This window comes from Mobula hypostoma, chromosome 10, assembly GCF_963921235.1.
Source record: "Mobula hypostoma chromosome 10, sMobHyp1.1, whole genome shotgun sequence".
In the NCBI taxonomy this organism is placed as follows: domain Eukaryota; kingdom Metazoa; phylum Chordata; class Chondrichthyes; order Myliobatiformes; family Myliobatidae; genus Mobula; species Mobula hypostoma.
Genome location: NC_086106.1, coordinates 31,042,691 through 31,055,057, shown reverse-complemented (window position 1 = coordinate 31,055,057; position 12,367 = coordinate 31,042,691). Strand labels below are relative to the sequence as shown.

At 46.2% G+C, this 12,367-nt stretch overlaps 2 protein-coding genes across 5 annotated transcripts in view; both read left to right on the top strand.

The window, feature by feature from the left end:
- The window catches only part of LOC134352812 (gastrula zinc finger protein XlCGF7.1-like), a 60,154-nt gene that overhangs the window by 14,162 nt on the left and 33,625 nt on the right, over positions 1 to 12,367 (top strand). For 2 of the 4 annotated variants that reach the window (XR_010019463.1, XM_063060299.1), the window contains exons 1-2: positions 464 to 506; positions 10,216 to 10,424. The gene's annotated coding sequence lies outside the window, so the exon portion shown is untranslated. Of the gene's footprint in view, positions 1 to 463; positions 507 to 10,215; positions 10,434 to 12,367 lie in introns of those variants that run through there. The other 2 variants (XR_010019464.1, XM_063060301.1) reach the window with 2 other exon arrangements.
- LOC134352814 (oocyte zinc finger protein XlCOF20-like) lies at positions 10,446 to 12,013 on the top strand. Its single transcript, XM_063060304.1, has one exon. It carries the CDS (start codon positions 11,313 to 11,315, stop codon positions 11,580 to 11,582), a length of 270 nt encoding a protein of 89 aa, XP_062916374.1. The 5' UTR covers positions 10,446 to 11,312; the 3' UTR covers positions 11,583 to 12,013.

Here is a 12,367-nt window from a genome sequence, read left to right as displayed (position 1 = left end):
GGGGATATGGGGTTGCGGGGGGGGGGGGGAGCTGGTGGTGCTACCTCCCTGAAATGAGTTTTTGTAGGGTGGGATGTCTGTACCCCTCAGCCATCAGGCTCTTTAACAAAAGGGAATAGCTACACTTATTTTCACTTGCCTCATCATTGAAATGTCCCAGAACCAATAACTTCACTTTAAATGATTCTTTGTCTCAATATCTCACATTCCCGTATTTATTTCTATTTATTTATATTTGCCTTTGCACAGTTTGTTGCCTTCTGCACCCTGCTTGATCTTTCAGTGATCCTGTCAGAGTTGCTGAGTATGCCCACAAGAAAATGAATCTCAGGTTGTATATGGTGACACAAATATACTTTGATAACAAAATGTACTTTGAACGTTGAACTGTGAAATGGCACCGTGCATACCCAGAAAGCCCAGCGCTTCAGAAATCACCGTCCGTGAGACGTCAATCAAATGCGCATGCGCTCAATGGACGAACGGTGTTGGCGCATCGGGAGCAGGTAGGAGTTGCTGCGCCGTTTTCATCAGCCCGGCGTCCGCAGCCTGACTGAGGGACAAATGCTGCGGGCGATGGACACACCATGGCTCTGGATCCCGGGACGGCCCCGCTGATTTCCCCCTCTCTTTGTCCCACGATTTGAACCCCGGTGAATTTTGCGACGATCGGCGGTGCGGACGCCATGTTGCGGCGCATGCGCATGGCGGGCCGGTGAGGGACAGAGGCTGGGTTCGGGGTTGGTGACAATGTCTCTGTGTAGAGGCGGCAATGGTTCCACTCAGTCCGCAGGCAGCCCAGTAATCTCCCAGACACAGCCGAGCCTCAGCTGTCTGAATCCCGGGATCGGGAACGGAACAGAATCACAATGACATATCACCGGCATATGTCAGGAAATGTGTTGTCTTTGCGGCAGAAGTACAATGCAATATATAATTATAAACAAATAGCGAATTACAGTCAAAACATAATAAAAATTAATTAAGTAGTGCAAATAAAATAGTGAGGTAGTATTCATGAGTTCAATATCCATTCAGAAACCTGGTGGCAGAAGGGAAGAAGCTGTTCCTGAATCATTGAGTTTGGATCCAGTACCTCCTTCCTGATGGTAGCAATGAGAAGAGGGCATGGCCTGGACGATGGGGATCCGTAATGATAGATGCTGCCTTGTTGAGGATGTCCTGGATGCTACAGAGGCTAGTGCCCATGATGGAGCTGACTGAGTTAACAACTTTATGCAGCCCCTTTCAATTCTGTGCAGTAGCCCTCTCTCCACCCCCTCCTCCCATAGTACTTAGTGATGCTCAGATAGAATCTATAGAAATTTGTAAGTATCTTTGATGATGTATGAGTCTCCTCAAACTCCTAATGAAATATAGCCACTCTTGTGCTTCTTTGTAGCTGTATTGATATACTGGGCCCTGGTTAGATCCTCAGAGATGTTACACACAGGATCTTGAAGTTGTCCACTCTTGAGGACTGGTGTGTGTTCCCTCATTTTAACCTTTCTGAAGTCCACAATCTGCTATTTGGTCTTGCTGACGTTGAGTGCAGAGTTGTTGCTGTGACATCACTCAACTAGCTGGTATATCTCGCTTCTGTTTGCCCTCTTGTCACTATCTGAAATTCTGCAAACAATAGTTGTGTTGTCATCATATTTATAGATGGCGTCGGAGCTGTGGCTTGCCACACAGTCATGGGTGTAGAGAGAGGAGGTCAGTAGGCTAAGCACACATCCCTGAGGTGTGCCAGTGTTGATTGGCAGTGGGGTGGGGATGTTTTTTCCAATTCACACAGGTTGAGGTCTTCCAGTTAGAAAGTCAAGGATCCATTTGCAGAGGGAGGTACAGAAGCTGGAGCTTTTCAATCATATCTGTAGGAATGATTGTGTTAAGCACTGTGTTGCAGTCAGTAAACTGCATCCTGACAAAGGTCAGCTGATATTGTCCGGCTGATCCAAGGATGTGTGGAGAGCCAATAAGATTGCACCCCCTGTAGACCAATTGTGGCGATAGGCAAATTGCACTGGGTCCAGGTTGTTGCTGAGACAGGAGTTAATTCTAGCCATAACCAACCTCTCAAGGCATTTTGTCACCCTAGATGTGGGTGCTACTGGATGATAGTTGTTAAGACTGCACAGCCTGCCCTTCTTGGGCACAGGTTGACCTATGATTGTAGGTCAAACTCCGACTGTAGGAATGAGAGATTGAAAATTTTGGAGAGGGAGGGGCAGCAGCCAGATGTCTTGGTACAAATTGGTAGCAATGACACAGGAAGGAAACGCAATGAAGTCCTGAAAGGGGGATTTAGAGAGCTAAGTAGAAAGCTGAGAAGCAGGACCTCTCAGGTAGTAATTTCTGGATTGCTGCCTGTGCCACAAGCCAGTGAGGGTAAAACAGGATGATTTGGCAGAGAAATGTGTGGCTGAGAAACTGGCGCAGGGGGCAGGACTTCAGGTTCTTGGATCATTGGGATCTCTTCTGGGTGAGTTATGACCTGTTCAAAAGCACCTGAACCTGAGGGGAACCAATATTCTCGCATGCAGGTTTGTTAGAGCAGTTGGGGAGGGTTTAAACTAACTTGGCAAGGGATAGGAACAGGAATGAAGGGACTCAGGAAAGGACGGATGTCGAAAACTAAATATAGCATGCAGTCATATTGTCAGGAAAGGTAGGCAGGTGATAGGATTTAGTTGCAGCCAACAGGCTGAGTATGAAATCATTAGGGATGCAGAATCAGAAAGGACAGCAAATATGGTACTCAGGGTGTTGTATCTAAATGAACATACTATAAGAAATAAGGTGGATGGTCTTGTTGCAATATTACAGATTGCCAGGTGTGATGTTGTGGCCATCACTGAATCGTGGCTGAAGGATGGTTGTAGCTCGGAACTGAATATCCAAGGTTACACATTATATCGGAGGAATATGAAGGTAGGAGGAGGGGCTGGTGTGGCTCTACTGATAAAGAATGGCATCTAATCAGTAGAAAGATGTGACACAGGATCGGAAGATGTTGAATACTTGTGGACTGAGTTAAGAAACTGCAAGGGTAAAAGGACCCTGATGGCAGTTATATACAGGCCTCCCAACAGTAACTGGGATGTGGACCACAGGTTACAACAGGAAATAGAAAAGGCGAGTCAAAAGGGCAATGTTATGGTAGTCATGGGAGATTTTAATATGCAGCTCGATTGGGAAAATCAGGTTGGTAATGGATCTCAAGAGAGTGAGTTTGTTGAATTCCTAAGAGATAGCTTTTTAGAACAGTTTGTCATTAAGCCTACTGGGGGATCAGCTATACTGGATTGCGTGTTATGTAATGAACTAGAGGCGATTAGGGAACTTAAGGTAAAAGAACACAATATGATTGTAACACACATCAAAGTTGCTGGTGAACGCAGCAGGCCAAGCAACATCTATAGGAAGAGGCGCAGTCGATGTTTCAGGCCGAGACCCTTCGTCAGGACTAACTGAAGGAAGAGTGAGTAAGGGATTTGAAAGCTGGAGGGGGAGGGGGAGATGCAAAATGATAGGAGAAGACAGGAGGGGGAGGGATGGAGCCGAGAGCTGGACAAGTGATAGGCAGAAGGGGATACGAGAGGATCATGGGACAGGAGGTCCGGGAAGAAAGACGGGGGGGGGGGTGGCCCAGAGGATGGGCAAGAGGTATATTCAGAGGGACAGAGGGAGAAAAAGGAGAGTGAGAGAAAGAATGTGTGCATAAAAAAGAGTAACAGATGGGGTACGAGGGGGAGGTGGGGCCTAGCGGAAGTTAGAGAAGTCAATGTTCATGCCATCAGGTTGGAGGCTACCCATACGGAATATAAGGTGTTGTTCCTCCAACCTGAGTGTGGCTTCATCTTTACAGTAGAGGAGGCCGTGGATAGACATGTCAGAATGGGAATGGGATGTGGAATTAAAATGTGTGGCCACTGGGAGATCCAGGTCTCAAAGCTCTACGCTTCTTTCTGGATTCCAGACCTAATCAGTTCCCCTCTACCACCACTCTGCTCCGTCTAGCAGAATTAGTCCTTACTCTTAATAATTTCTCCTTTTGCTCCTCCCATTTCCTCCAAACTAAAGGTGTAGCTATGGGCATCCGTATGGGTCCTAGCTATGCCTGCCTTTTTGTTGGCTTTGTGGAACAATCTATGTTCCGTGCCTATTCTGGTATCTGTCCCCCACTTTTCCTTCGCTACATCGACGACTGCATTGGCGCTGCTTCCTGCACACATGCAGAACTCGTTGACTTTATTAACTTTGCCTCCAACTTTCACCCTGCCCTCAAGTTTACCTGGTCCATTTCCGACACCTCCCTCCCCTTTCTAGATCTTTCTGTCTCTGTCTCTGGAGACAGCTTATCCACTGATGTCTACTATAAGCCTACTGACTCTCACAGCTATCTGGACTATTCCTCTTCTCACCCTGTCTCTTGCAAAAACGCAATCCCCTTCTCGCAATTCCTCCGTCTCCGCCGCATCTGCTCTCAGGATGAGGCTTTTCATTCTAGGACGAGGGAGATGTCTTCATTTTTTAAAGAAAGGGGCTTCCCTTCCTCCACTATCAACTCTGCTCTTAAACACATCTCCCCCATTTCACGTACATCTGCTCTCACTCCATCCTCCCACCACCCCACTAGGAATAGGGTTCCCCTGGTCCTCACCTACCACCCCACCAGCCTCCGGGTCCAACATATTATTCTCCGTAACTTCCGCCACCTCCAACGGGATCCCACCACTAAGCATATCTTTCCCTCCCCCCCTCTCTCTGCATTCCGCAGGGATCGCTCCCTACACAACTCCCTTGTCCATTCGTCCCCCCCATCCCTCCCCACTGATCTCCCTCTTGGCACTTATCCGTGTAAGCGGAACAAGTGCTACACATGCCCTTACACTTCCTCCCTTACCACCATTCAGGGCCCCAAACAGTCCTTCCAGGTGAGGCATCACTTCACCTGTGAGTCGACTGGGGTGATATACTGCGTCCGGTGCTCCCGATGTGGCCTTTTATATATTGGTGAGACCCGACGCAGACTGGGAGACCGTTTTGCTGAACATCTACGCTCTGTCCGCCAGAGAAAGCAGGATCTCCCAGTGGCCACACATTTTAATTCCACATCCCATTCCCATTCTGACATGTCTATCCACGGCCTCCTCTACTGTAAAGATGAAGCCACACTCAGGTTGGAGGAACAACACCTTATATTCCGTATGGGTAGCCTCCAACCTGATGGCATGAACATTGACTTCTCTAACTTCCGCTAGGCCCCACCTCCCCCTCGTACCCCATCTGTTACTCTTTTTTATGCACACATTCTTTCTCTCACTCTCCTTTTTCTCCCTCTGTCCCTCTGAATATACCTCTTGCCCATCCTCTGGGTCACCCCCCCCCATCTTTCTCCCTAGGCCTCCTGTCCCATGATCCTCTTGTATCCCCTTTTGCCTATCACCTGTCCAGCTCTCGGCTCTATCCCTCCCCCTCCTGTCTTCTCCTATCATTTTGCATCTCCCCCTCCCCCTCCAGCTTTCAAATCCCTTACTCACTCTTCCTTCAGTTAGTCCTGACGAAGGGTCTCGGCCTGAAACGTCGACTGTACCTCTTCCTATAGATGCTGCCTGGCCTGCTGCGTTCACCAGCAACTTTGATGTGTGTTGCTTGAATTTCCAGCATCTGCAGAATTCCTGTTGTTTACAATATGATTGTGTTCAACTTGAAATTTGATAGGATGAAAGTAAAGTCTGATGTAGCAGTATTTCAGTGGAATAACGGAAATTACAGCTGGCCAAAGTAAATTGGACGGAGGTGCTGGCAGGGATGACAGCAGAGCAACACTGGCATGTGTTTCTGGGAAAAATGAAGAAGGTGCAGGATATGTGTTTTCCAAATGTTACGTACCCCGTAACTGGGTTGCAAAACCAGCAGAAATGGACCACTTAGTTGGAGTCTGGATTACTGGAACTAAGAAAGTTTTATTAAAGAAATAAGCAACACAGTACTCTAATCGTAAGGATATAAATGCAACAGGTTAGCAATGATAAAACACACATGTACACAGAACTGGGATAATAGGAATCAATCAAGCTCTATCGCAGTCTAGGGGTAAAATGACCAGTCTTAAGTGACACAGAATTCAGTTCAGCTTAGTACAGTTTGCAGTAATCGCTGTTGTGCCGTTGGAGATAGAATATGTAAATCGGATTCAGACGGACCTTTGTTCTTCACAGTTAGCTTTCGGGCGAGCCCTTTTAATATCTTCTGAGGTCACCGACTGTGACCCCTCCGTTCCGGATACGATCGTTCTTCTGCGGTGAACCCGGCATCCAGGCAAGGGCGGACACACACACCAGGTTCCCGCCCATCGTACCTTTCCACCCTGTGCGTCTATGGTCGGTCCTGTGACCAGACCTCCAAACTCCCACCAACTTGTGGGGGGGGGGCACACCGCTCTTCCAGGGTCTCATGATCTCGTGGTGTCGTGGTGTGTCTTGTCTTAGTGAACCTGTCCCTTTTATCCCCCTGCTGGGGTATCGCCTGTCCATCAAACTTCAAACAGTTCAGGGTTCAAAGCAACCGGTCTGACAATACTCGGAACTGTGTCTCTTTTCGTTAATCTCTCTCATCTCCCATTAACATTTGGAATGTTTCTCTCTTTGCCTCTCTTATCAGCATCAATCTTCTGATAACTTGGTCTTTTGTCACACAAAAATGAAGAAATACTTAAATAGTAAAATAGTACAACTGTGGTTGACAAGGGAAGTCAAGCTATTGTAAAAGCAAAAGAAAGGGCATACAACAAAGCAAAAATTAGTGGGAAGATAGAGGATTGGGAAGTTTTTTTTAAAAACCTACAGAGAGCAACTAAAAAATCATTAGAAGGGAAAAGATGAAATATGAAAGCAAGCTAGCAAATAATATCGAAGTGGATAGTAAAAGTTTTTTCAAGTATGTGTTGTGAACTGTAACATTTTAGAAACAAACCAGCAGTAACAGATTTCACAATGAGTCCGGTTTTGATGTTAAAACCACTACCTTTATTAGTATCTACTTATAATATAGTAACTCAACCAAGATAAACAGAAGTTAACAGCATTATGTTATATTTATGTGTGGAAATGTAACTCCCAAACTATTGAGCTTGGGGGAACAAGGCTTAGAGTCTTGAGATGGTAAAGTATGGAAGTTCAGTAATCCACGAGATAGATGATGGAAGAGAGATATTTGTAATTCACGCTGTAATAGAGAGAGGAGGTAAGTACGATGTATTCCACAGGTTCCACGCTGGTAAAACGAGATAACAGTCGCCGTAGATCTTATCCGTCGTTGTTCCAAATCCACATACAAATTATCACGAAAGTGACCTGTCACAGGGATATCGTCTCCCAGAGGTTACCACACAACATACCCAGGCAAGGGCTGCACAAGTGGTCCCACAAGATATCCCCAAAATGCACTCCTATGGATCATACGAGGTGACAGTCCCACATTCGTTGTGCATCGTGTGCCGATGTTTAACCCACCCTTGTGGGCACAGGGGAGTTCCAAGCCTCAGCTGTGACAAGCTGAAGCTACCGGCTTCCCCCGAGTCTCCCTCTCTCTCTCTCTCTCTCTCTACTACGACTGAAGGTCTCTCTCTCTGTAAAAATCTGAAGCAAACTCTTGCAGCCTGTGACTGACGTCATAGTCCTGCCTTACTCAGGCGCTTAAAGCGACAGTCTACGGTAAATGAAACCTGTGAGTTCGTAACGTATGTTAAAAATAAAAGGGAGATATGAGTGGATATAGGACCACTAGAAGATGAGGCAGGAGAAATAATAATGGAGGAAAAGGAGATGGCTGATGAACTAAATGAGTGTTTTGCATCAGTCTTCACTGTAGAAGACACTAACAGTATGGCTGATGTTACAGTGTGTGAGGGAAGAGAAGTGGGTGCAGTTACTGTTACAAGGGAGAAGGTGCTCAAAAACCTGAAAGACCTAAAGGTGCATAAGTCACCTGGACTAGATGAACTGCACCCTAGGGTTCTGAAAGAGGTAGCATTAGAGATTGTGGTGGCATTAGAAATGATCTTTCAAAAATCATTGGACTCTGGCATGGTGCCAGAGGACTGGAAAGTTACAAATGTTACTCCACTCTTTAAGAAAGGAGGAAGGCAGCAGAAAGGAAATTATAGACCAGTTAGCCTGACTTCAGTGGTTGGGAAGACGTTGGAGCCCATTGTTAAGGATGAGGTGATGCAGTACTTGGTGACACAGGACAAAATAGTACAAAATCAGCATGGTTTCTTTCAGGGAAAATCCTGCCGGACAAACCTGTTGGAATTCTTTGAGATTACAAGTAGGATAGACAAAGGGGATGCAGTGGATGTTGTATATTTGGACTTTCAGAAGGCGTTCGACAAGGTGCCACACATGAGGCTGCTTACCAAGTTAAGAGCCCGTGGTGTTACAGGAAAGTTACTAACATGGTTAGAGCATTGGCTAATTGGTAGGGGGCGGTGAATGGGAATAAAAGGATCCTTTTCTGGTTGGCTGCCAAATTTGCAGATTGATGGAGAAGCAGGTAGTGTTGAGGAAACAGGTAGGATGCAGAAGGACTTGGAGTAGGAGAACGGGCGAGAAAGTGGCAAATGAAATATAATGTTGGAAAATGCATGGTGATGCACTTTGGTAGTAGAAATGAATATGTGGACTATTTTCTAAACAGGGAGAAAATCCGGGAATCTGAGATGCACAAAGGACTCCCAAGTCCCCCTGCAGAACACCCTGAGGGTTAACTTGCAGGTTGAGATGCTGGTGAGGAAGGCAAATGCCATGTTAGCATTCGTTTCAAGAGGTCTAGAATACAAGAGCAAGAATGTGACGCTGAGGCTTTATAAGGCACTGGTGAAGCTTCACTTTGAGTATTGAGAACAGTTTTGGGCCCCTCATCTTAGAAAAGATGTGCTGGCATTGGAGAGGGTCCAGAGGAGGTTCACAAGGATGATTCCAGGAATGAAAGGGTTATTGTACGAGGAACATTTGATGGCTCTGTCTGGCATTCAGAAGGATGAGTGGGGACCTCATTGAAACCTTTTGAATGTTGAAAGGCCTATATAGAGTAGATGTGGAAAGGATGCTTCCCATGGTGGGAGAGTCTAGGACAAGAGGGCAAAGCCTCAGGTTAGAGGGGCGCCCTTTCAAAACAGAGATGCAGAGAAATTTCTTTAGCCAGAGGGTGGTGAATTTGTGGAATTTGTTGCCACGGGCAGCTGTGGAGGCCAGGTCGTTGGGCTTATTTAAGGCAGAGATTGATAGGTTCTTGATTGGACATGGCATCAAAGGTTACGGGGAGAAGACCAGGAACTGGGGTTCAGGAGGAGATAGAGAAAAAGGATCAGCCAGGATTGAATGGTGGAGCCGACTGTTTGGACCAGCTGGTCTAATTCTGCTCCTATGTCTTGTGGTCTTGTGAAAATGTCTTTAAACACTCCTGCCACTTGGTTGACACAGGTTTTCAGAGCCCTACAGGTACTCCAGTCAGGCCTGGTGCTGTGTGAGGCTTCAGCATCTTGAAAGACACCCTGAAGATGGCCTCCAAGACAGAGATCACAGGGTCACCAGCTGCTGCAGGGATCCTCCCTGCTGTAGTTTTATTCTCCCTTTCAAAGCGTGTATAAAAGGCGTTCAGCTGGACTGGGAGTGAAACATCGCTGCCATTCATGATGTCTGGTAGCTTTGGTTCTTTTCGAAAATGACCTCTGTTCTACCTCTCCTGGTTCTGGATCTTTCTACCCGCCAGAACATGTTTAATCCCATTCTGTCTGGGATCAGACTGATATCAGACACCTTTGTCTGGGGTAACCGGTGACCTGTAGCACTCACACTGGTGAGGGTGGGGGGGTTTGAGTACTTGGAAAGTCTCCAGAGCAGCTGCGTGATATCATGTGCTCTTTGTAGCTCTGTGGGACATGCCCAGAACCTGAAATAATACTGACTGGGAGAGACAAACTGAGCCAAGTCACAGATTGATGATGGGCAGAAATGTCCATTCTGATACATACAAAAAGACAGAGAATTTACTTGTCAATCTGGATTCCTGAAGTAAAAGATGGGGAGTTGTTTCCTCTAACTTGGGCTGAATCTCACTGTAACAGTGTAATGTTAAGAAACTAAAACTATTTAATTTAAAATGCTCTCCTTCACCCATTGATGTCTTTTGTAAATCTTCTTACAGGTTGGAAACACCAAAGAATTTCTGTGTGGCAATCTTGAAAACAAAAACATGTTGGTTCTGCTGTCTTTGTCAGCTCACCAGCATTTGAAAACAATCAGTCTCTGAATGTAGAGGAGGAGATGCTTGAGAAGACGGCACAGCAGTCACAGCAAGGAGAATCCGAACACGTGTTCAGTGTCGGGGTGAGAGTTGGATGAACCCAATTGGAGGTAAAACTTGTAAGTTGTTTTCAAATTATTGAAGAAGTGAGTAGATATTTCCTTTGTAGCACCGATAGATCAGTTGTCGATCCTTGGAGATGGAGATGAAGATGTATCTCATCCCAGCTGGACATATGTTTTGTGTCTGAAAGGAAACATTCTGTTTTAACTCAGTGAAATCCGCTGGAACTGGGGTGCTGAGAACACACCAGCGTTTGTTCACCAGAGATCAGTTCATCAGCTGCAATGATTTTACAAGGGATTCACTATGACTAACATCTGACTTGGTGAATTGCCAGATAATTGATAGCACGGAGATATCATTCGCCTTCTCTCAGTGTGGGAAGAGGTTCACTCACTAAGCCAATCCGCAGATAAACCAGTGGGTTCACACTTTGGGTTCACATCTTGAAGATACATCAGCAAGTTCACACTATAGTGAGGTGGGTCACCTGTTCTGCGGGAAGCAATTGATTCTGTCATCCAAACTGAAGATTTCAGACTGGGGTGTCGGAGTTTGGATTTCAGTTAAGACACGGTCTGTAAGGAGTTTGTACGTCTTTGCCGTGACCAGATGGTTTTCCTCTGGGTGCTCTAGTTTCCTCTCACAGTCCAAGGACATATCGGATAATAGGTTAATTGGTCATTGTAAATTGTCCTCTGACAGAGCTGGGTTAACAGGTGGATTGCTGGATGGAGCAGCTGATTGGGCTGAAGAGGCCTGTTCCATGCTGTATCTCCAAATAAAATCAAATAAAATCCACACCAGTGAGAGGCCGTTCACCTGCTCCTTGTGAGAAGAGATTGACTCACTCAGCCCATTCGCAGACACATCAGTGAGTTCAACAGGAAGGGAGACTATTAGCGTGTGGACAGGGATTCACTAATTCATCCCACATGATGAAACACCAGCGAGTTCACACTGGGGAGAGACCATTCACCTGCTCTGAATGTGGGAAGGGATTTACTGAGTCGTTTAACTTACTGGTACACCAACGAGTTCACACTGGGGAGAGACCGTTCATTTGCACTGAGTGTGGGAAGGGATTTACTCGGTCGACTATGTTACTGGCACACCAGCAAATTCACACTGGGGAGAGACCGTTCACCTGTTCTGAATGTGGCAAGGGATTTACCCGGTTATCCCACTTACAGATACACCAGTGAGTTCACACTGGGGAGAGGCCGTTCACCTGCTCTGAATGTGCAAAGAGATTCACTCAGTCATCGAGCCTTGTGACCCACTACCAAGTTCACACTCGGGAAAGTGTTTAAATAAGCAGCCTGCTGGATATTTAACCCTCATAGTTTCTTAGTCCGGAGACAAGTTCAAAAGTGACTGTTGCTGTCAGACTGTAATTATTGCTGCTCTCACCAAACCAGTTCTGCACCCTAGTGACTGGGCATTGGAGTTGTTTCTTATGCTGATGTAATAGGAGTTTAGTATTCTGGATCTGTGACAAATAAATGAGTTTTATTTTAAACACTGTGTCAGGTACATAATTCATCTACAAGACACCCAGAGTACAGTTCGGAATTAATTCAATCCAGCTGGTGCCTATCTGTGTTTCTTTTCCGTGAGTTTTCTTTCAAATCCATCCCTGCTTTTCAGCTCTCACTCTCCCCGTGGTGATGGGTCCCAAATACTCACCACTTGTGGGTGAAAAGGTTTCCCTAGAATTTCCTGCATGACTTTCTGCAGTCTGAAGACAAGCTCACTGCCGTTATGTCTGACATGTTCTTCATCCCTCAAACCTCTGTGCCGAGGTCGTTAACCTCCCTATTCCCTGCTCTTTTCAACATCATACACGAGGGGTTCTGCAGATAACGGAAATTCAGAGTAATACTCACACAATGCTGGAGGAATGCAGCAGTTCAAGCAGAAAAATCAAACAAGTGGGAATTAAGGGTCCTTTTCTGGTTTGCTACCGGAGACTAGTGTTCTGCAGGAG

Bases quoted from the DNA above. Each gene is read 5' to 3' on its own strand.
- LOC134352814 (XM_063060304.1), top strand. From the start codon at position 11,313: ATGATGAAACACCAGCGAGTTCACACTGGGGAGAGACCATTCACCTGC.